The sequence below is a fragment of the Coffea arabica genome, chromosome 11e, assembly GCF_036785885.1.
Source record: "Coffea arabica cultivar ET-39 chromosome 11e, Coffea Arabica ET-39 HiFi, whole genome shotgun sequence".
In the NCBI taxonomy this organism is placed as follows: Eukaryota; Viridiplantae; Streptophyta; class Magnoliopsida; order Gentianales; family Rubiaceae; genus Coffea; species Coffea arabica.
In genome coordinates, this window is record NC_092331.1 from 58,523,557 (window position 1) to 58,546,730 (window position 23,174).

The 23,174-nt window shown below is 37.1% G+C and overlaps 4 protein-coding genes across 8 annotated transcripts; 2 read left to right on the forward strand and 2 right to left on the reverse strand.

The window, feature by feature from the left end:
• Positions 1 to 370: 370 nt before the first annotated feature.
• LOC113719633 (clp protease adapter protein ClpF, chloroplastic) lies at positions 371 to 3,943 on the forward strand. Its single transcript, XM_027244882.2, has 9 exons — positions 371 to 511; positions 830 to 1,188; positions 1,296 to 1,355; positions 1,617 to 1,711; positions 1,865 to 2,037; positions 2,646 to 2,758; positions 3,141 to 3,186; positions 3,330 to 3,370; positions 3,457 to 3,943. The coding sequence occupies exons 2-9, from the start codon at positions 856 to 858 to the stop codon at positions 3,610 to 3,612; spliced, it is 1,017 nt and encodes a 338-aa protein (XP_027100683.1). The 5' UTR covers positions 371 to 511; positions 830 to 855; the 3' UTR covers positions 3,613 to 3,943.
• A 905-nt stretch (positions 3,944 to 4,848) lies between these two features.
• Positions 4,849 to 8,392, forward strand: LOC113717881 (putative pentatricopeptide repeat-containing protein At1g69350, mitochondrial). Of its 2 annotated transcripts, none has more exons than XM_027242721.2 (2): positions 4,849 to 7,987; positions 8,058 to 8,392. In XM_027242721.2, the coding sequence occupies exon 1, from the start codon at positions 5,275 to 5,277 to the stop codon at positions 7,645 to 7,647; it is 2,373 nt and encodes a 790-aa protein (XP_027098522.1). In that variant the 5' UTR covers positions 4,849 to 5,274; the 3' UTR covers positions 7,648 to 7,987; positions 8,058 to 8,392. The 2 variants fall into 2 exon arrangements, with proteins under 2 accessions (XP_027098522.1, XP_027098521.1); XM_027242720.2 differs by having other exon boundaries at positions 8,067 to 8,392.
• LOC113717882 (pentatricopeptide repeat-containing protein At2g03380, mitochondrial) lies at positions 8,167 to 11,266 on the reverse strand. Of its 2 annotated transcripts, none has more exons than XM_027242724.2 (2): positions 8,741 to 11,266; positions 8,167 to 8,621 (listed from the first exon to the last, which is right to left on the reverse strand). In XM_027242724.2, the coding sequence occupies exon 1, from the start codon at positions 11,107 to 11,109 to the stop codon at positions 8,983 to 8,985; it is 2,127 nt and encodes a 708-aa protein (XP_027098525.1). In that variant the 5' UTR covers positions 11,110 to 11,266; the 3' UTR covers positions 8,167 to 8,621; positions 8,741 to 8,982. The 2 variants fall into 2 exon arrangements, with proteins under 2 accessions (XP_027098525.1, XP_027098523.1); XM_027242722.2 differs by having other exon boundaries at positions 8,167 to 8,631.
• Positions 11,267 to 15,048: 3,782 nt separating this feature from the next.
• Positions 15,049 to 22,722, reverse strand: LOC113719078 (uncharacterized). Of its 3 annotated transcripts, XM_072071834.1 has the most exons (5): positions 21,882 to 22,722; positions 21,501 to 21,556; positions 19,109 to 19,344; positions 17,901 to 18,711; positions 15,049 to 17,477 (listed from the first exon to the last, which is right to left on the reverse strand). In XM_072071834.1, exons 3-5 carry the CDS (start codon positions 19,340 to 19,342, stop codon positions 15,286 to 15,288), a joined length of 3,237 nt encoding a protein of 1,078 aa, XP_071927935.1. In that variant the 5' UTR covers positions 19,343 to 19,344; positions 21,501 to 21,556; positions 21,882 to 22,722; the 3' UTR covers positions 15,049 to 15,285. The 3 variants fall into 3 exon arrangements, with proteins under 3 accessions (XP_071927935.1, XP_027099896.1, XP_027099893.1); XM_027244095.2 differs by lacking the exon at positions 21,501 to 21,556 and having other exon boundaries at positions 15,049 to 17,453; positions 21,882 to 22,721; XM_027244092.2 differs by lacking the exon at positions 21,501 to 21,556 and having other exon boundaries at positions 21,882 to 22,720.
• Between the last annotated feature and the right edge of the window lie 452 nt (positions 22,723 to 23,174).

The window sequence follows — 23,174 nt, forward strand, 5'->3', positions numbered from 1 at the left end:
ATCGCAGTAACAATAATCTTTTACCCATAAATCTAATCCTATTGCCCATCTTTGCAGTGTACGGGGTGTCTAAATAATGAGCAGGGGGTATCTTTTAGCCTGTTAGCCTTTTAGGGTGAATTAATTAACTAAACAATAATTGGAGTGTCAATAACAAATTTTACAACTGCCAATAGCCATGTCCTCCACAATTTCACTTTGCACTTTGCCAATAGTCATTTTCACTTTGCACCTCTTGTAGGCACAATTGTTTTGAATCTTTAACACTAGAGTTTTCAAATATCCTAAATCACCCCTATTCTACTATCACTATCAAATGTATTAATCTACGGAGGGTAAAAAGAAAAAAAAATCATTTTTTTCTGGGACTCTGATAACTGAAGTGTATTTGTTCATGACTTTTTAAATCCAATATGTTTCGAGTATCGAAGAAAGTCCCAGAAAGAGAAATATCAAAGTGAACTTGAAAAGGGCTGCATTCATTTACGACTTTGCTCAATTATCAATTAAGGTAAGGCCCAACACAGAAGCTATATTTTGTTTCTTTCTTGTCTTGTGTTTTTGCTGGATCAGCTGTGAATTTTTGTGTTTTTGGTTTGGTGAATTTCTGCTTCATTTTACTTCGGGGGTTCTCTTGGGCCAGATTACTGATAATGATTTCAGCAAGTGTTCAATATAGTTGTAGAAAATTATGGTGGACAGATGAATTAAATGAAATGCGTACAAATTACCCCAAAAAAAACATGATTTTTAAGTGCTTTTTTTTTGGCGATATCTTTTATGTAATATTTATGGAGGGAAGACTAACAAAAGGGCCGTATTTGTGTAGCTGCTGTGTGTTTACTTTTTCAAGCAATGGTGCAAAGTATGCCGGCAAACACCTTGGCTACCTCCAGATATGGTGGTTGTTTTGGTTCCTTCCCTGTTTGGAGGAAACCTTTTGGGCTAATGAAAGAATCCCAGATGAGTTTTGGTGTTGAAAAACAGAATCTTTGGCATCATTTCAGCCAAAGCTTACTGTTTATTGGTCAGTCAGACTTAGGAGGGTGCCGAAATGTGAGGGTTAATGTTGGGTGGCCGTTTAAAGGAAATAATCAGGGGCTGAATGCAGCTTCTGAGCGTAGTGATAGCGCCAATGAGGATATATTGATGTTCTTTTTCCAACTGGACTTGGCAACTCGAGTACAGGTTTTTAACGCCTCTTTTCTCCAGCTGATATTTATAGTTCATTTATTGTACTCCCATCTGACTAAGAAAAATTGCACAAATGAATTTCTTGTTGTATGTATCTGCAGTATGCTTTGAACTTGGAGCAGTATGACATTGCGAAACAATTGAGAGACAAGCTTAATGAGGTAAATTTTACATCTCTGCTGTTGACTTCTTCTTGGATTGCAAACAAGGACGTCACAACTTTGCAACACCTAATTATGGAATTTAATACTGTGAAAGCAAGTTCTCTTGCCAGTGTACCTGATTCCTGCAGGCTGCAACCATTACAACAGTGAAAGGGAAAAAAAGAAAATCTTTAGTGCAAGCATTTCTTTTGACCATGTATGAATTTGAAAATTGGTGTGGTAACTGAAACCTCTGCATCTCCATCTGATTTTCTGAAGGTTGAAGAAGAGGTCATCAGACAGCAAGAAACAAGAAAGGGTACAACCTCAAAAAGTGAAGTTCAAGACATGGCTATAAGCATCTTACGCCTAAAGTGCGTCTCTTATAGTGTTTCCCTGTTATAGGCTTATGCTTTTCATAACTGCGCCTTCAAGTCCAGTTATGAATCTTGTGCTTTGCCTTCCTAATTTGCTAATTTCTAATATTCTTTATTTCATATGTCAATCTGTCTCTCTTGTTCCTCCAGAGCAGATCTGCAGAATGCAATTGAAAGTGAAAACTACAGTTTGGCAGCTGAATTAAGAGATGAAATTTCAAAATTTGAGTCAGAGTCCTTAGCTGCATCGGTGAAAGCGCAAGCATATCAGAATGCTCAGTATGCATTTCGTTTGGGGCAGAAAGTCAGGCATAAGACATTTGGTAAAAATGTGACCTGGCTTTTTTATTCATTTCATTCTTTCTTCCTTAGATATTTGACAATCTCAAGAAATCGATATCACTCTCTTCATCTTATCAGCAACTTCAACAAAATGCTGGGTTTTGATGACACAACACATTCCAAAAAGCAGACGGTTTAGTTCAGGAGCAAACTATCATAGGTTATCCACCAGCGAGATGGCTTTACAAAATATCAGGATGTAGAGACAAATTTATCTAATTTCTCTACTTGATATAGCTAAAAAATTATTATAATGATATGTATTCATGTCAGCCTAATACAGTATCTTGTAGCATAATTTGTCCAAAAACTTTTGTCAACTAAAGCAGGGAGCTAGGCTGGACTATTGATAAGTGTGGAGAAAACATGTTGACATGGTAAACAAGACGATAGGGTGATGCATTTGGTGGGGGAGTGTGTAGTAATTGTCTTTTATGCTAGTTGTAAGCTATATCGAACTGGGAATTAAATTTTCTGTTTGGCATGAAGGAAAAAATGCACGTGTTTAGCTTCTCAGGAATCTGTGGTTCATTTGGTTTTAGATGGGAAATTGATCTTTTCTGTTTTGAACCTGCTTTACAAATGACAGAATATCGAGCAGTAATCTGTGGTATGGATCCAGTCTGCTGTGAAACAAAATCATGGATGGAGACCGCAAATGTTTATAAGTTGACTCGTGGTCCAGATCAACCATTTTACCAGGTTTTACAATTGATTGGACTTTTAGCTGTATAGCATGCTGTGGGAAATTTCTACAGAATACTTTCTTCTTCCACCGGAGGTTGCCATATCTTTTTTCTCACATCCTAACTGACTATGTTGTTGAAAAACATGAGATTTTCTGAATGTAGTTTTATTAATGGCTCATGGGGATATCTTTCTCATTCCAAGAGTTGAGAAACTTGTACCTGATAATCAGAAAAGTTCCCTTATTGAAGAAACGTGGCAGAGTTCTTTTATCATATTAAATGGCACACAAAGATCAGAGTTCTAGTTGATTTGGCAGTCTTTATTTGTGTATGATAGCAAGATTTGCTTTTACGAACATGAGATTTTCTATTCAAGCTCGTCTATTGTTCCACAGGTTTTGGTTGATGTGTACATGGACCCCAATCTGTTAGTTGCATATGGTAAGTTCTCATCCCTGACGGTTGACTTTTTTCCTGTTTATCGTTCAACAAAATCTTACTAGTCCACTTCTTAGGTTTCTATCTCTTTTATGTCCAATTTCTGTTTCTCTAATTGATTTTGCATATTTTGTCTTATTCTGCAGTTCCGGAGGAGAATTTATGTGCTCCAGATAAACCAGACATGGTGAGGATAATAATCACCTCCTAATAAAAGAGGGTTATGTTCATCTTGTAACTTGCTTTGATAAAATCCTGCTTGCCTATGTGTAGGAAAGATTTGACCATCCCTATGCGTCGTTCTTGTTTTATGGGACGGATGCTGCTGGAGACTTCATCCCAATCAAGCAGCTGAGGGAAAAATGCAACAGGCCACGGCATGAGATTCCCTATGATCCGGACAATGAGCAGAATGGAGATGACATCTGAATGGCATAGTGCTAGATGGGAGTCAAGGAGCTTCAGGAGAGGCAGAAACCATTTTTTTGTACCATTTTGCAATAGATATTGACACAACTTCTTCAGTATGAAACGCTCTTGAGCAGCTCGTCTGGAGCATCTTTAACCATGAGTTGTACATTACCTCTGATTAATGCGTGTAACACAAGGAAAAGTAGTCAGTGGAGATCTTGAGGGCCAAATTCAATGCTGCTTTTGTAAACTCGAGTAGTTTGTTTTACTGTACAGAAACAGATGTCCTGATTCTTTGTTGGACTGTAGGATTTGCTACTGGAATAATTTAGCATGTTGGCTTTGTTCAGAGATTTAGTATGCGGATATGTTATCCTATAAATCATGAAAAAACTAACGCAAGCTTAAAGGCAGAGCATCCTGAAACCGCCCCTGAAAAAATTGAGGCCGCAAAGGAGATGCTCGTGGTAAATGTACTGTCGCTGCTAACATGTTCCAGTTTTATGCTCAAGACATCCAAATCAAGAAGGTTGTACAGCTTCTTAGGGAATGCTCCCTTAAATTTTTCGTTGTGCAAGAATGTCCATCACTTGGGACTAGGTAGCGAACCACACCTCTTATTTTAATTGTATAGCAAAATTTATTGATGGGTTTGATTCACCCCATTTGACGTAACATCTTGGGCACCAATACGAGATTAAAGTCCCTAATATGTAATCAACGAATTAGTCATTTCTAGCATGTTTTCAACTTATTCTTTCACACAAAAGCAATCATTTTACTTATTCTTTCAATTATTCCCTACTTCTTTCTTTTCTAAAAGAATAGAAATAATCAAGACCTACTTCTTTTCTTTTCTTTTCCCTACTTCTTTCTTTTGTATATAGTACTAATACTATGTAGTAATAATCAAGACCTGAGTAGGATTTATGCGGATGTCAAAACATTTTCATAGTTTGGAAAAAGTTTATCATTACATAATGAAAAATCAAATCGCGTACACCACGCATTAGATTGGCCTAAAAATTTTTAATCACATTAAACTTTTTTTTTTCTATGAAGTTTACTGTCATTAAATGGCGTTTATGAATTACGGGAGTATAAAATTGGAAATTATTTCTATTGAGCGAAAGCATAAATTTGGAATAAAGAAAAATTAGAGGGAAACACATAAATGACAAGGGCTTCAATAACATATTGATATTTGGAGTGTGAATTTCAGGATTGAAGAACATGTATTTAGCCATTTCCTATCTTTTATGTTAATCTATACAACGTAGCTCTTAACTTTTATCAGGTTAGTTCCAACTTTTGTCAAACATGATTCTCTAAAAACTGGATTATTGAATTTTATCAAACATAACTTATATGTGATCCCAATTTTGATGAACGCAAAACATGGCTCCAAAAGCTCTGAGTTTAATATGGTTAATCACCTTCCTGATGAAAGCTTGTAATTCTTGCTTCATATAAAAACTGCAGAGCGGTGAAAGTTGTTCTTCATAGCAAGACGCTCTGTGCTCTTGAATCCCGATTGCTTTACCCCTTCGAGTCTAGTTTAAAACAAGAAACCTTGCCTCTGCTCTATCCTCTAGCTTGGGTACCACAATGAGAGATTGAAACTTGTATATATGACTTAGGCTGGGATTTTTAGGCAGTTCATATACAGTATTAAAAAAGATGACATTGTACATGAGACTGTTTAGAGCTTGCTCAACCTCCACGACGCTCACCCAAATACATGCACACCTCATAGTCACTGGACTGTACATGGACCCTCTTGCTTCCACCAAGCTTATAGAGTCCTATGCACAAATGGGCCCTTTTGAATCTTCAAGACTTGTCTTTGATCACTTTCAAAATCCAGATTCTTTCATGTGGGGGGTAATTGTCAAATGCCATGTTTGGAATGGCTTCTTTCAAGAATCTATTTCTTTGTATCACCGCATGATATACAAATCGGCACAAATTAGCAGCTTTATATATCCATCAGTTTTAAGGGCTTGCTCTGCAATTGGTGATTTGGGTTTTGGCCAAAAGGTTCACGGGAGGATTATTAAAAGTGGGTTTGTGTCTGATTTTGTCACTGACACCTCTTTGTTGAACATGTATGGTGAAATGGGACGTTTAGATAGTGCAAGGAAAGTGTTTGATTATATGTCTGTGAGAGATGTTGTTTCCTGGAGTTCGATCATATCTAGCTACGTGCAGAATGGAAGGGCTAGTCAAGGGCTGCATATTTTTGGTCAAATGATGATGGAAAGTTCAGAAATTGATGAAGTCACCATGCTCAGTGCAGCTGAGGCTTGTGGTGAGTTGGGTTTGTGGAGACTGGCAAGGTCACTTCATGGTTTTGTTCTTAGAAGAAATATTCAAATTGTTGGGGCGTTGGGTACTTCTCTTGTTGCAATGTATGGAAAATGTGGTGATATGTGTAGTTCAGAGGGACTTTTTACCCAGGCTGCTTTCAAGAATACATCTCTATGGACAGCAATGATTTCGTGCTATCATCAAAATAGATGCTACCATGAGGCTTTAAGAACGTTTATTGAGATGCAAGGATCAAATGTGGAACCCAATGCAGTCACTTTGATGTCTACTGTATGTTCCTGTTCTAGGTTAGGTCGGCTAAAAGAAGGAAAATCAATTCATGGTTTTGTCATTAGAACTGCTGTTGACACTGAGAATGATCTTATGGGACCAGCATTGATAGATCTATATGCTAATTGTGGAAAGTTAAAGGAATGCCACAAGGTTTTTGAAGTAACTCAAGACAGGCGTGTAGTGTCATGGAACCTGCTCATATCAAATTATGCTCAGGAAGGAATGACTATTGAGGCTATTAAGCTCTTTAAGCAAATGCTTGTAGAAGGAATTCAGCCAGATTCATTTACTCTATCAACTGTAATATCAGCATGTGGTGATATAGGATTTTCTCTGCTTGGATGTCAGATACATAGTAGTATTCTAAAGACAGGATTCTCAAGTGAGTTTGTCCAGAATTCACTAATTGACATGTACGGTAAATGTGGACTGCTTGGTTCAGCACACATGACATTTGATGACACCAAACAAAGAGGTGTTGTAACATGGAATACTCTTATAACTGGACTTTTGCAAAATGGTAAATCTGAAGAAGCCATAGCTCTTTTTAGTGAAATGTATGCATATGCTCTTGAAATGGATGAAGTCACCTTCCTGAGTACAATCCAAGCCTGCTCAAATCTAGGATATATAAGGAAAGGAAAATGGATTCACCATAAGATGATTACATCTGGTATGAGAAAGGATATGTATATTGATACAGCTCTAATAGACATGTATGCAAAATGTGGAGACCTTCAGATAGCCAGAAAAGTTTTTGATAGCATGCTGGAAAGGAGTGTGGTGTCATGGAGTACCTTACTAGGAGCTTATGGGATGCATGGTCAAGTTGATGCGGCCATTTTAGTATTCAAAGAAATGGTAGAATCAGGAATAAGACCAAATACTATTACATTCATGAATATCTTGTCTGCTTGCAGCCATGCTGGTAATTTGGAAGAAGGGAAGAAGTTCTTTAATTCAATGAGAAATGATTTTGGCATTGAACCTAACTCTGAACACTATGCTTGTCTAGTTGATCTTCTAAGTCGCGCTGGTGATCTAAATGGAGCATACAGTGTCATCCTTTCAATGCCATCCCCTGTAGATGCAAGTATTTGGGCTGCACTAGTGAATGGCTGTAGAATCCACCAACGAATGGATGTCATAAATAGTATCAGAGAAAGTCTTTTAAATATAAGGACAGATGATACTGGATACTATACTTTATTGTCCAACTTATATGCAGAAGGAGGAGAATGGGGTAAATTTAGGATGATAAGGTCAACCATGAAAAGGATAGGTCTAGAAAAGGTCCAAGGTTGCAGTATGATTGAGATTGATAAGAAAATACATAAATTTGGAGCAAATGACAAGTCGCATTTGCAGATAAAGGGTTGCAACTTGTTAGCCAATTTTCTAAGTTCGGGTTTCAGTAAGATTGTTGAATTAGATGCTTCTGTTACTTGATTCAAGCAGGGTGCAGCAAGTATAATACTAAATGAATCACCAGCAAGATTTGAAATCTGGTTCTCAGTTCTGGGAACTTTGATGCTGTCCAGACAACTACATAATTGGCGTGGTCAACAAATTCAGGGGAAACTGGCTGATAATCATTGACTGCTTTAATGTCTTTGGTTTAGCCTTCTTGATTAGTCATCCAGCCCTCCGCGGATAACTGGATATAGTGCACTTGTACCTGGGGCCTGTTTGAATAAGGGTATCATCAATAGGAGGTGGAGATACAATAAATTGTGTGTGAGCTACAATCTCCGTGAGCTGAGACAGTGACAGAGATGATTGACAATCTGTAAGTAATCGAGTTGGACACCAAAGTTAAACTCTGTTTATCAGTGCATCTCTTATACTGTGCATGTTAGCATGTGCAGATGGAAGTAGACTTGGGATACCATCACTTGCATGCCATATCATGACAAATCAACGACCCAATAAGATTTTCGTAAGTTGTAAATGTGCTGCAAAGATTGATTGCACCTGCTCTGAGCAAGGTAAGCCATATATCATGTTTATTAATTGGAGAAATTAGAAAGTACAAGGCGCAAAGGAATGACGTCACAAGTTCTGAATAGCTAAGTCCTGGGTCTTGCAGAAACCTTGCGGGCTGATAAACATCTTCATTATCAAAATGAGTGATGTACATTCATCACATTGTACAAGTACTTTTCAATACATGCGAGTTTGTTTCATGCCAAAATTTCTGCTAAATGTTCCCAAATTCGAACAATGATGAAGATTTATCCCAACTATGTTCACATTAGATCCTGCATAATTTCAGGTACTTTCAAGGCTTGAGAGCAAACCCCGAGAGTTTTGGCCATCCAATTCAAACGGAGTCTGTAGAGTTGGACCTGTCATCTCTTTCTAGTTTCTGCCTGCTCACTGAATATCATTCCCTAGGAAATTGACTTCCGCTCCATAGATGCCTGCAGAAGACTAAAAAGGCTAGGGTCAGCATTCTACTTATCTTGAATGTGGATTTTAAATCTAAAGCCATAAAATAGCAGACAACATTTGATACTAAACAACTTTGTCAAATGTCTACCTAAGTCAGCAAATCGTTATCCTGAAATCTTTTGTACTTCAAAGTCGCAGCGTATATTTGTCTAAACCCTTCACTCAAATCAAGTGCTTTGCCATCTTGAAGGACTCAGATGAAGCTGTACCAAGAGACTCTCATGTAGTCTTTCACCACAAACTGTACCATTCTAGGTAATACTCAAAGAAAAAGAATGTCATTTATCTGGGGGTTCCGGGAATACTATTAATGTTCCTTCAAATCTGCAACTAAGGAAGAGATGCCACCTGCGGAGTATAGAAGTCACTATCAAAATTCACATTGAAGTTGCTAAACCCAGGGGATTTCTTCACACCCTTTATCCTCATCATGTTTCTCATCTGATGAGCCTGATTCCACCTCCCATCAGAAGCATACAGATTGGCCATAAGTACATAGTAGCAAGCATCACGAGGATGCAACTCTAGCATTCTCCTTACTGCCAACTCCCCCAGATCAAACCTAGAGTAAATACTACATCCATTGAGAAAAGCTCCAAACAGAGAAACATCAGGTTGAATAGGCATTTTGTTCATGAAATCAAAGGCTTCCTCAAGCCTGCCTGCACGAGCCAACAGGTCAATCATGCATGCATAATGCTTAATTGTGGGAACAAACTTATAATTCTCACACATATTAGCAAAAAAGCTCCACCCTTCAAGTATCATCCCAGTATGGCTGCAAGCTGACAATATTGCTGTGAATATTATGTCATTTGGTTCCAGATTTTCTCCCATCATATCATTCAAAATTGCCAACGAATTGTTGAAGTCGCCCTGCATTCCATAACCACCGATCATCGCGCTCCATGTAACTCTGCTCTTTTCTACCATCCTGTCAAAAATTGCACGTGCAGATTTTGCATCGCCACATTTAGCATAAAAATTTAGGAGTGCAGTGCCAATATAGGTAGATGACAAGAGTCCTCCTTTGATACAGTAAGCATGAAGGGAATAACCAATTATCAGAGCTCCATGGGATGCACAAGCTGTGAGCACAGACACCATTGTAGTTGCATCTGGCTGCAAACATTCTGATCTCATTTGGTGAAATAATGCAATTGCATCATGTGCAGAATCATTCGAAGAATATCCAGATATAATTGAATTCCAAGCAATCACATCCTTATGTGAAACATTCTCAAATAGATAACGGGCATCTCTCTTCATACCACACTTTCCATACATATGTACCAGAGCATTTATCACAGCAGCATCATCTAATCTAAGTTTAATACCAAGCCCATGAATTGATGTACCCAAGTTCAAATTATCCAATTGAGCACATGCAGAAACCACACTTGAAACAGTAACTGAATTGGGCAAAACAGCTTCCCATTTCTTGTGTACAAATAAATCTAATGCCTCATCTGGGTAGCCATTCTGTGTATACCCAACAATCATTGCTGTCCATGACACAAGATCCGCTTCGGAGAACTCAAATAAAATTGAACGAGCATCGGTCAAATCCCCGCACTTTACATACATATCCACAAGAGCGGAAACCAAGTAGGAGTTAAATTCTCCCTGCTTCTTGATGATATATCCATGAATCCATTTCCCCTGATGCAAAGCCGCCAATTTAGCACATGCAGTCACTATACTCCCCAAAGTGTACTCATTGCCTTCAACTGCTCCATCTCTCATCCTATTAAACAAAACGAGCGCTTCTTCAGCACAACCATTCTGCATGTACCCAACAATCATCGAGGTCCAGCAAACTACATTCCTCTGGGCAATCCCCTCAAACACTTCACATGAAGATTCAACCTCCCCACACTTAGCATACATATCCACGAGTCCAGTTAGAACAAAGCTATCAGCATTACCAACCTTAACTATATGACAATGCACTTTCCTGCCTTCAACAAAATCGTGCAGTCCACTACACGCCTTCAACACTATCGAGAACACAACATTGTCAAATATATTTACAGTTTTCCTAAAACAATTAAAGAACCCAATAACATCCGCATACTTATCATTCATAAAGTACCATCTAATCATCACTTTACAGGAAGAAAGATCCGGGTTGGGAATATCATCGAACAGTACACGGGCGGTTGTCACCTGCCCAAATAAGCCATATAAACCAAGTAATTTGGTTTTAACCAAAATATTATTGGTTTGGCCGTAAGTTATCACGAGGGCATGGATTTTTTTGAGTGAAGAGATGGTTTTGCAGAAGCCCAGAAGAGGAAAAAAAGGATCTGAATAGATGGAATTTAAAGAAGCAAAATTTGATTCAATCTGTCTGTAGGTTGGTGTTGACGTTACGGTTCTGGCTTTTAGATGGGTTTTTGAGATAAGTAAACGAGAGGATTTGATGTTTAAGTTTGGTAAAGAGAAAAGTTTCATTCTGTTTCCTTCATCTGGGTTGTTATAAATTTGCCATTGCTGGAGAGAAATCCAAGGAAAATGGCTCCCGCCAAATTGATGTGAAGGAGCCAGGGAGGTGGTTTGTTGACCGTTAAGGAAGTTGCTGTAGGGGTAAAAAGGGAAACGGGAATATACATACTTACATACATATATATATACACACACACACTAAATTAAAAAAAATTAAAATTGGACTATGGTACTAATAATTTATATATTTTTTGGGAGAAATACACAATTACCGTAGTATATCAGTATATTGTGCTTATTTAACAAATTTCTTGTGAGGTAGCTTTATCAATTATCAACAAAAGCAATTTTGGACCAACTTTCAGACTTATGTTGACGTGACCTCCGTTCTCCAACCAACACAAAAGTAGTACTCCAAATGCTACTATACATTTGAATTGACCACTCTCTCACAGCCTTTTGATGAATCTTTTTTTTTTTTTCTTAAAAAAAAAAAAGCTACATATTTAGGATTCAAGAAGTAATCAAATAGTATGATATTTATGTACGTGGGATAAAACCTTGCTGAAAAAATCATAAAATGTTGCTGAAGAAATACAGTCAAAATTATCCATTCGATCAGTAGTGCTTGGATTGCATTTTTCTGGATTTTTTGTCGAAAAGTTATTGTAGTGATTTGATAAACGTGAGGTAAAAAGGTGATTGAAAAATATATTCATGAAAAATATAGCAATTTTTCTTTAGAAATTTGCAATCCAAATTGAATTATTTGGAAACAAACTTTGGTGTTATTCATTTTAACAGTTAGTATAGATACGTGTGAATTGAAAATATGAAAAGATAAAATAGAAAATATATTTAGAGAATAATGAAATGAATTATGTGATTTATGAGTAGCAAAGTTCATTCCCTGGAAACTTACTTCTACCATACAGTTAGGATAAAAATAGATTTAAAAAAAAATGATCTCTCCCTCAAAAATTAATCTTTTCTACGCTATCAAATGCATACACCAATCGACCTTGAAGCATGTCTATCATTTTATTTTGAATTTAGATACTAAATTTTGCATATATATCATACATTAGAGTCGCTAATATATACATTGTCAATATGTATAAAAGATTTATCCCTCTCTCAATCTCAATGCATAATAGATTTTTTTTTTTTTTTAGCACCGTAAATGGAGGTCTTTTTTGCTCATCAAAAAAAAAAATTTCTTCGCAAGAACAGTGGTGAAAAGATAAAGAAGTCAAGAGGGGAAAAGATAGTGAAAAGTGAAAAGGGGCCACCAGTCCAAAATGTCGAATGATGGGGAAAAAGACAGTGCACACAAAAGTTGGATGAAACACTTAGGTACTGCACTGTGCTGCCCGATGTGGCCCTCCATGATTGACTAATAGCACAAGGAAAAAAAGCGAAAAAAAAAGGTACTGCTCTAGTTCTGCTTTTTATTTTTATTTAAAATAGTAAGAAAAACAAACAAACCTCAAAAAACAAAAACAAAAATAAAAAATGTCCTAAGGTTCCCTTCCTAAGAAGCCTTTTTTGTTGGGTGTAGCTTCCCGGGGCTGTGATTGGTGGGTTCAGTATCTAAGGCGAGCCGAATATTGTACACAAAATAAAGAAGATCCAAAGTCAGAGAGACAACCGACAGCAGACGCATGTCATCATCCAGACAGGCGTACTCATCAAGGACACTCACTCGGTATCTTTTCTCTCATTCTTAAGTCACTTGTCCCAATTCCTCACTCTCCCACGCGCCTTCTAACCGCGTGCGTGCCTCTCCCCTACTCTTTTCCTCTTTTTTTTTTTTTTTTCCATTATATTGTTCAGTAATCCCTCTCATCTTACTTCCTCCAAACACATTATAGTATCAAATTATATGAAATTTCAGCTTCAACATAATGGTTAACTATTTTATTTTTTGACCAAGAGGGGACTCCAAGCCTTATGAGCGGAGAGAAGGAAGGAAAAGGGGAAAGTTCGAAATTCGAATCAGCAACTTCACGATTACGTGACTAATGCTCATGTAATTTATAAAATCTCTTTTGCATTATTTTTCAAGAGGATAAATTCTTTCATTCTGTCCACAATTAATCATTTCTTTTAGAAGGGCAAGCAATATTTCAAGTTATTAAAAAAAGGTAAAACTGCAATCTAATAGCTTAATCTGGATTCCATTGTTTTTCAAGAACCAATAATGGCACAAAACCAACAAGTAAATTTATATTCACAAAGGTTTTTCCTTCATTTTCTTTTCTCTTGGCGATAAGAATGGCTTGAATATAATATTGCAGTAGTAACTTTTACCGTTCTCTAGTGTTAGAGCATTAGAGTTAGAGGTCATGTTTTCCCCAATGAATATAAATAAATAAATACGAGGACCACCAATCCCCAGCATAGCAGGCTCAAAAGTGCATCTTCAACCATGCAAGCCTCCACATAATAAGTTATCTTTCGAGGCACAGATTGCTACGAATAAAAGTAAAACTTCACGGCTTTCCGGGAAGTCGTACAAGTTTCTTATCGTTTTTTTATTCTCATTGCAGGGTAGGACTAATTTTTAATTTTCTAGTTAGTCAGTTCTTTTTTTTTTTTTTTTAGGCTTTGAAGTTAAAAGAATTGTAAATAAGTATACTTTTTCTTTGTATGGCTAACCCAGAAATTCTTCTTTACAATTGCCACAACGTTTTGAGTGTTTTTTTTTTCTTGCTAAGAAAAACAAAATGCAATTGTACAATTAGAATGAATTATTTATTTAACAATAAAATATATGAACCATACTCGTATCAAATTTCGCATGAACATTTAATTATTCTACTTTATATCATTCCAGTTGAACTTTTCAAAATTCTTTTTATGAATCATTATTGAGTTTTCATATCTTTTCTAAGTGTTGTTAAGGCTAATAAAGAATGTAAATGATTTATACCGCTCAATTATCTTAAATTGGCTACTCAGTTATCAAGATTGTCTAAATGAATATGGGTTCTTTTCTTTTTATATATTTCTCTTTTGTTCTAAGAGCATCTATTTTTCGATACTAATATTTTTTACTATCTTAAAACTAATGGCTAATGCAATTGGTCACACTATTGTCAGTAACAAATTGATTTGGGTGATTAACTTTGACACACATAAGAATTGGAGATAGAGTGCAAGGGTCACTAAATAGTTTTAATAGGGAGTTTTTCATTTTAATTACCAAGATTATTGAAATTTAATCATTTGAAATGTTTTATATTTTTAATTACTACCACAATTAAAGTGCAATAGCTCTAATTGAAAGACAAGAGAATAATATAGGCACAACAAAATTAAGACAAAAAAAAAGTGCTTACACTCTAAAATGCCAAGACTCATCATACTTTTAGCAGGGTAATAATATAATATAATGTAGTAATAGATAGACAGTAGATTAAACGAACCCAACCATAAAAATAATACTCCACATAGCAACTTTTTTGGGCGTGCACTGGTATAAATTTCACTTATTTTAACTAGTAGAAATGTTTTATATTTTGACTCGACAATTGTGAGAATTATTACTCCCATAATTACCTTTGAGAAGAAGTTCAACAATTAGCCGCCTTTGGGGATATTAGTTTGCGTTTGACACTGACAGATGACCTTTCTTCTTTCTCTCTTCCTTTTTCCTTTGTTTCTGGTGATTTAACATGCTTCCAGGGATTTGCAGAGCTAGATGTCTAGATAATTAGCTATTCACCCGTTGGACGATTATTGAGATTAGTTTCCACCTTTCTTGAGAACAGCCGGATAAACTAATTTCCTTTCTTTCATGGAAAATGAGAAATTTTTACCATATTCTAGAGTCAACAGAGAAAAGTACCCTTGCTCCACTAGCCTCACAAAAGGTAGCCTATCATGCTCATTACCAGTAAAGGTTCCAAGATTCAAATGCGGGATTTAACAAAAATATTGATCTGATTTGAAGGAATGACTTATATAGCCAAGAAATCAGGTGCCATTATTTTTTAACATTACAAAGTTGGTAGCTCAAAGACACAATAACCAGGGGGGTCCAAATTATGGGCTACAAGACATGTACAAAGACAAATCCCCAGCTAGAACAACCTCAACCCAGGAGAGTCATCAAACAGATGCCTTCGTATGGCTTCTCTGTATAATTTCTTTAATTCGTAATAGAGCCTCTTGCCATTATTACGTTAACGTCGCAGGAGTAGGATTACCAGCAGGGCATCTTTGACGGCGGGGGCGTCTGGTTGTCTTGCCCCACCCTGTTAGACTTCGGTCCTCCAAACCAGCTTCAATATTGTTAAGCTGCTGCATCAGAGGAGTGCAGGTTGCAGTCGCAACAACAGTGGATACAGCTTCAACAACCACTGCTCGTCGTCTTCCCCTGCCACCTCCATTCCTTGTACCGTTCCTCCTTGTCAACCCCGAACTCCAAGGATGGCCTGTAGCTCTCATTAGCCCTCCAAATGTCTGAAGGTCTTCAGTTACCTCATGCCTCGACAAAGAAGCCAGGCCAGGAAGGATATCCCTTTGAAAGTCCCTCCGCTGCCTGCCTCTCCTTGTCTGTCCCTTCCTAGATCGATTTGGTACTGAATTTGGTCCAGATTCTTCAATTTTTTGAACTTCTGGAACAAAAGGTTTAGGCATGTAATCTTCTTCTTTAGTTTCCTGCAGCTGCAAAGTCATGACCTCAAAATCATCCATCTCATCAGAAGAGTAATTGCCAATTACTAAACTATCAGGGCCTCTTATTTCTTTGCTCACAGGGCCATTGTGTTTATCTGCACAAGAAGACACTGCATCAGCGAACCATAACAGGCATTCTGCCAAAGGATCTTCAGTTGGTTGGCACGTGTTCTCTTCAATAGGAAGCAGATGATTAGAAGAAGAAAGAGAAACTATAGCTTCTGCAGCTATCCTGATAACTTCATCATTTGCTTCCTCCACTTCTGGTTCTGGTGGTTGAAGAGATGCCTCGCACAGCTTATCGTCTTCCCCAGCCAGAACATCATCCTCAGTCTCCAGAACTGGAGCTTCCAGATCTATCTCCACAGCAATCTTCACACTCTCACTGTTGCTCACGCCAGAGGGTGCCAATAGCTCTTCATCCTCAGTGACACAGGAGTTCAAATCAATGACATTCCTAACACGAGCAACCTTTGTGTCCATTACCTTCTCAACAGCCAAATCTTCTGAAGCAAGCTGCTCATCAAAAGCCAAATTAATATCAATCAGTCTATTTTTCGCTTCCATTTCCACTTTTTCTCCTGAAAGAGTGCGAGGAAGGCTAACTGAAGTTGAGAGAGATGAGGATGACTCATTTTTCAAATTTGAAGGTTTTTCAAAAATGGGAACCCCAAGAATCTTTTTTATACCCTGGGTCTCCCTACTCTCTTTCTTTATACCGACCTCACAGTCACTTGAATTTGCTCTCTCTTTCTGAGTCAACATTTCATTGAGATCTTTTAATGGTTCACCCTCACAAAATAATATACTTGGAGAAGACTGAAAGAAGCTGAAGCTCTCTGAGTTTGAATCTCTCCTGACATTGGCAGTCTCACTCTTGCCACATGGCTTAGCTCGAAGCCAAGGCAATGCTGCTAGATGGTCTCCAGGCTTACTTTTATCATTTATAATCACAACATCTTCACTGGAAGAACACTTTGTTTGGACCGCATTCAAGTCCATGTCTTTTGCAGGCTTTGTACAGCCGTTTGATAACTCCCCAGGTCCATGATCTAAGCAGCATATAGATGCCATGTTATCACTTTTATTGCAGTCCAGATGACTAATGTTAACTGAAGGGTAACGAGCCAGCACCTCCTTAGACCCTGAGGAAGACCCGTGATAAAACCCATTTATGGTCGGTACATCACTTCTCATGCCTGGAGTCAAACAAGAACGCTCATTATTGTGCCACTTGTCCACCAAACCACCATGACTTTGAGCAGATGACTGTGAACTCTTACTCAAAATTGACGATGCCTGTATTGATGGGTATGGATGAAAAGAATTTAGCTTCTGAGGGAAGCTACTTGTTGGCTTTCCCCATGATAATGCAGAGTGCGACCAGGAACTGGCAAAATCTGAGGAATTACCAAAGGTGTATGGTTTGGGCACCTGGGAAGTCATAACTGATTCAAGATGGTTATAATCCGAGTTATTGTGAACCCTGTCAAGGTTTTCCAAACCACAGGTAGCTCTCTCTTTCCACCTTTCTTCCCTTTCACAGTCAATTGGAAGAATTCCCACAGGTTGGCAAGTGTTGTTAACCCTCAATTGTGCTGGTTGGGAAGGCATGGGCAACTTATCTTTCTGGAACCCTTGAGGTATCGAGTTATTCTTTCTCTGACCTGCAACAGAATAGCAACCATCACCTGAAAATATGACAACCAACAACTCATAAACTACATTTGAACAAAAAATATGGTTTGACCATATCATTTATTATACAAAAGAGGTGATAAAAATTATTAAGTCCAAAAATAATAAGGAAGATTGGCCTCACAAGTAACCAACAAGACACTAAAAATAAGCATTAATATTGAAGATAAGGACAGAAAATCAACAAGATGCTAAAGTTTTTATTGACATAATTGTAACTGTTGATTTTCCTGCCAATAATCTCAGAAATCTTATGCTTATCTAGTGCTTAATATATAAGATGAAGCACTGCATGAGCTTGAGAAGAATTGCATCATCACACAATCTTGGAATTTGCAAGAATATCAAAGAAGAAAGAGGTTGAGAGAAAGAAGACCTTTAAGTCTAAATTTAACAAATATTTATGAAAACACTACCTGATTCATACACTCCAGAAAGCCAGTCTCTCTCATTGCCTCTACTTCCAACAGAAGTCATAGTTACATTATGATTTCCAGAATACGCATTATTCATTATTTCTTTTTGCAGGCCATGAATTCCTGAACTTGGTTTAGCAGACAGATTTAGGCCTCTGCTCTCTCCATGATTAGCAGATTTACCAAGAAATTCAACAGAAGAGGCAACAGCTATGTCTTCGAGCTGAACAGGCTCATTCAGATCAGCCAATCTGACGGTGCCTCTAGTACATGAGTCCGATGCTGAAGCATTGCTTTGATAACCCAATTTCTCACCAACACCACCATTAGGAAAAAATTTGTCATGATTCTCAGGGGCTTTTCTGTGATTCCCATTAGGTAGAGAACTTGACACCTCAATTATCTTACCGTCATTTAACTGTTCCCCATCTTCAGTATCAATATATTCATCAGCAGGGAGTTGAAGATCAAACAACTTTTTCCTCACCTTGGAGGGCCTAGCCTCTAGCACTTCGCAGTCCTTTGACGCACAACCATTAACTCGACCAGCTGGCACGGTGTTCCCTTTTGTACAACTCAAAGGTGAATTAACGATTTCAGCACCTGACACAGAAGGTCTTGGATAGCCAGAATTTGCCAAAGGAAAACTAGCTATATGCCATTTCCCAGCATCTTCAGATGGCCTTTGGGAACCTAGGAGGCTTGATGAAGATGACGGTTCCATAGACATCTGACGCTTATTTAGTTCCTTCCTTCTGAATTCATCCATCATGTCCCTTTGAATTCTGTAAAGCCGGTGGAGCTCATAAACCTAGGGAAAAGAAAAACAGAAAGAGAAAGCAATAATCAGGCATCTGCGAAATCCATCACTTAAGCACAATAACAACAAGTCATCTTATTTTCCAAATTAAAGGGAGAGAGTTATTTGAGAAAGAAATATGCAAGATAGTGTACAAACTGAGTGAAATAAGGACCAGCTAGGAACCTAATCTACTTCTTGTTTTCTATACATAGTAAAGTTAAAATAGTTGGACCCAAAAACTTTTATGTTGATAAAAAATGAGAATCGTTTTTCCAGTGTCTGACATCATTCCAAAATACATCAACAAAGAATTGTGGATATTCAATTTGAAGGTCATAAGTGACTAAACAGCCAAATGAAATAGAAGAGGTACACATACTCCAACATGTAAACCAAAGCAGTTTACCTGCTTCTTGAATACGGCCTCATGCTCAAGCATTTTCTGTTTTAATTGATCCTTATCATACCCTAGATATGCATCTGTTATAGTCCTTGGAATGTATCCATTATAGTATTGTGCACTTGTTAAGGTCTTGTCTCCATAAAACAGAGGCCAGCTACTACTGTTAGAATCGTCATTAAGGTCCCTCATGGAATAATAACCTGGCAAGTAGCTTTTGCAATGTACTTGCGTTCCCATTCCTGCAAACAATAAAGCATGAAATCACATTTTTCATCCTAAAGCCAAAAGTCTTATTCTGCATCAATTTTAGTGATAACTATACGATTAGTGGAGTAGTATGGTAAACGTACAGCAACTGATGCAGTACTTTACAATATGCATTTTACAGCCCTGGAAATCCAGATGTAACAATAAGAAGGCAAAGTCACATATTACTTGTTTATGAACCAGAAACCTTTGCTCAAAAGCTTCTTTGTCCTATGAGAGTGGTAATCTATCCCCACATTAAATTCCATAGACAGATAAAAAAACACATGAAACGCAAAAGCAGGAACATCCCATCCACAGAACAGGGCAATACTGGTGCAGAAGCTCCAGCTGCTAGATTAGGAAATTCTAATGCACCCCGCAAAAAGACCATGCAAACAGTAAAATATGTTAAAGTAGCATCTGATTACATGTTATGGGAGTGTAGACCATAAGAATACTAAACTCATGTCATATCAGAATACTAAACTCATGTCAACGAGGCTGCATTTTTATGTGACAAAATGAGGATAGACAGAGATACTCCCGCAAGTTAGCAGCATAGTTGTTTGATGCATCTATCAAACCAATCAGCAAAGCAGTTGAACTTGATACCCTTTCTTACCCACAAACAAAAAGGTAAATGGAAAAAAATGCAAAGATCGATTTTGTTTATCAGTAACATAATTAGGTTTTCAGAAAATTTGGAGCCCAAGACACTATTTCTCAAAATAAGGTGTTGGTTTAAAATACCTTCAATGGGGTGACGTGGATAAAATGAGATCACTTGATCTTGACATTACCAGAAATTAGAAAGTTTAGCAGTAACAAATAAGGAACTAAACATATGTAAGCAAAAGTCAGGAGTTCATTGAAATTCAACGGTGAGATTTCTGTTGATGGACATGTATGTATATGCAAACTTGGAGTAAGAAAAGACAAAATTGAAGGCCACTCTTGAATGGTTCCTACAAGAAAGCTAAGACCAGCATTTACCACTTTCCACCCAATATAGAATGTTACCAGTCCCTTGATAACAACAAAACAATACAAGAAGACACCCAGATTTCCTGCTGGTTCTTTCTGATCTTTTTGCAACAATAAATACACAACCGCTTGCTTTACATAAAAATACTGCAATAATGTACTCTCCAAGAAACCCAAATCAATTATGCGAAGAAGTGCCATGAATCATATACATTCACCGCATTGAAGACACAAATTCAGAGTCATACAAACAATTCAAGTAATCAACAAGACAAAACTAAAATAGTTTGGCACTGTAAAGGAAAACACACGCACATGGCTTTGTAAAGTAACAAGCAAAATAAAAATTTTTTCAAATGAAACTCTGAAAGCAGCACAGAAAAATAAGGAGGAGAAATATCATCTAGGTCAGGTAGAGGCAACTTGTTCTGCATAAATAATTCAAATAGGTACTCTTTCACCAAATTAAAATGTTATCAGCATAGCATTACCATGCTCGATAGTGAAAATGAAGTCTCACAGTACCACCAAAGGAAATATTGGTCATCATGTCAAATTTGTGATCACTGACTTCTAGAATGTCATATTGACCCATGAAGCTGATTGATTTCTATGCTGAACATAAAGTTGGTCACAACCTTACCCGTTTCAGTCACACTGCATATTTTTCTGCTAAAACTCCATGCCATTCTTAAAGATATCAAGAAAACTCCTTTTCATTGTCCCCTTGGCAAAATTATGTTGATTTTCAAAAGAAAAAACTATCCCATAAAAATTGTTAATAAGAAGTTTGATGCTGCAGTGTAGGTAAAACTGAAAGAACGGCAGAGAGAAATCACGTATACACTAGATTCAAAAATTGAATTCCAAAAAGTTTTGAAAGGCACAAGAAGAAAAATTGCTCTTCCAAGTTCAGCTGTTGGACACTAAAACAACATGCATTTGACAAGAAAAACATCGGGTTGTGATTGAACAACTTACTGATTTTAACAAATGCAATTGACTAATTATTTAAATTTAGATGCAATATCCAAATACAGATTCAGTTGACCGGCAGCAGAGTATAAATAAATATCTACAAGCCAAAACAAGAATTTAATTTTGCATTTAAAGAGTAAATGAGAGAACAAAAAGAGCAAACACAGAAAGTTACAATCTTTACCTTTTTTCAAGAGTTAACAAGGGAAAACTCAAAACAACCAGAAGCCATAATAGATCCTGTACAAAAAGGATCACATACTAAATCCAGGCAATAATCAAATCATCCCATTAAGACAAAAGAAAAAACTTTAAGTAATTGGCCTAATATGCATACAATAGCCAATGCAGAAATTCAATATAAATCACCCAAAAAACCAAACAAACAACTCAAATTCTATTACAAAGATAAGTCAATTATAAGTTACTAAATTCACGAAAACAAGAACTTTTTATTTTCCATTTCTGTTTCCTAGTTTTGAGAAGGGTCTTGGTCAAATACTAATAAATCCCAATTCCCAAATAGTAGAGGTTAAATAAAAAAAGAAAAAGATGTAGAGTTTACCTCAGACCCACATCCTGGAACCACCTTTCAAGCAGCCCTCTAGGATTGAATCATTGAATTAGTACAACTATTACTGCTTTCTTCTCTCAAGTACCAACCTCAAAATCTCAGAATCATGGGAAATTCAGGCTGGCACTAGCAAGACCCAAAAAGGGAAAAAAAAATAGAAACAACAAAACCCAATAACAAAACTAACAATAATTAAGTCAAAATAAATAAACTAAAAAGTGGGGGTTATTAAGTGACTCCATTGAAGAAGCAGCTCAGATCCTCATCAAACTCAACAAAAGATTGCAGATTTCGATCTGCTGGGCCACTCTCCCCAGACCTTCCTCAAAGAAAGAAAGAAAGAAAGCAAAGAAAGAAAAGAAAGAAACTTTTTTTCCTCTCCTCCCAGTCCTACTAGTCCTAATAGAGATAGAAAGAGAAAGAAAGAATGAATGAAAAAGAAAAGATTTTAGCAGCAAGTGCAATATAATTTATTGGTGTTATTTTTTTACGAGAAAGAAAGAGAGAGAAAGAGAGAGATCCCAGATAAGAAATCTTCACACAAACAAACGACCTTCTAAGAACAGTGACATGAAATTTGTCAACATCCGGTCTCTTTTTATTCTCTGCTTTTTCTTCACTTCTTCACTCCTCACACACACACTACTCTCTCTCTCTCTCTCCCCCCTCCGTCTTTCTCTCTCTTACTGTGATGATTTCTTTGCTGGATATTAAATTCATTTTCTTTTCTGGGTTTTTGAGGAAAATGGAAAAACTCGCAAAGAGATGGGGGCATTTCTAGATTCTCTCCACCTTCCTTGCTTTTTGTACTCAGGATATTAATGATAATTTATTATCTTAACATAAAACTGTCCCCTCCAACTAATATACTAGTATTATAGTATAATTATATGTATCTAAATGGAAATTCATTCACTCCACTGGCAGCAAGTGGCAACACGCCTGCATCCCTCCCTCTGTTAGCAACCAACTTGGCAATCTTCCCAGCATTTAGCTGTTTATCCACAAGAATTTTTTTCACTTAAGCAGAATCTTTTTTTTTTTTCACTTGCGAATTTTTTATAACCTGAAAAGCAATAATAATTGTTTTCAATGCCTTCTAACTTTTGCTAAATATAGGCAGAATACACCACTACTGCTATCACTACTGTATGCTTTTTCAGAATCAACGGTTGATACTCATGACATTTCTCGAGTTTCCCTCTTTGTCCTTTCCTTTCTAGATAAGAAGAAAAAAAAAAAAGGAAAAACTTCTTGCAGCCTTCTGTTTTTATGGAGTACCGC

Bases quoted from the DNA above. Each gene is read 5' to 3' on its own strand.
- LOC113719078 (XM_072071834.1), bottom strand. From the start codon at position 19,342: ATGGGAACGCAAGTACATTGCAAAAGCTACTTGCCAGGTTATTATTCC. The intron at 18,712-19,108 runs GTAAACTGCTTT...TCTTTTCCCTAG, and splicing joins AGGCCGTATTCAAGAAGCAG to GTTTATGAGCTCCACCGGCT. The intron at 17,478-17,900 runs GTAGTGTTTTCA...TCATATTTTCAG, and splicing joins TTCTGGAGTGTATGAATCAG to GTGATGGTTGCTATTCTGTT.
- LOC113717881 (XM_027242721.2), top strand. From the start codon at position 5,275: ATGACATTGTACATGAGACTGTTTAGAGCTTGCTCAACCTCCACGACG.
- LOC113717882 (XM_027242724.2), bottom strand. From the start codon at position 11,109: ATGAAACTTTTCTCTTTACCAAACTTAAACATCAAATCCTCTCGTTTA.
- LOC113719633 (XM_027244882.2), top strand. From the start codon at position 856: ATGGTGCAAAGTATGCCGGCAAACACCTTGGCTACCTCCAGATATGGT. The intron at 2,038-2,645 runs GTAAAAATGTGA...TACAAATGACAG, and splicing joins AGTCAGGCATAAGACATTTG to AATATCGAGCAGTAATCTGT. The intron at 3,187-3,329 runs GTAAGTTCTCAT...CTTATTCTGCAG, and splicing joins CAATCTGTTAGTTGCATATG to TTCCGGAGGAGAATTTATGT.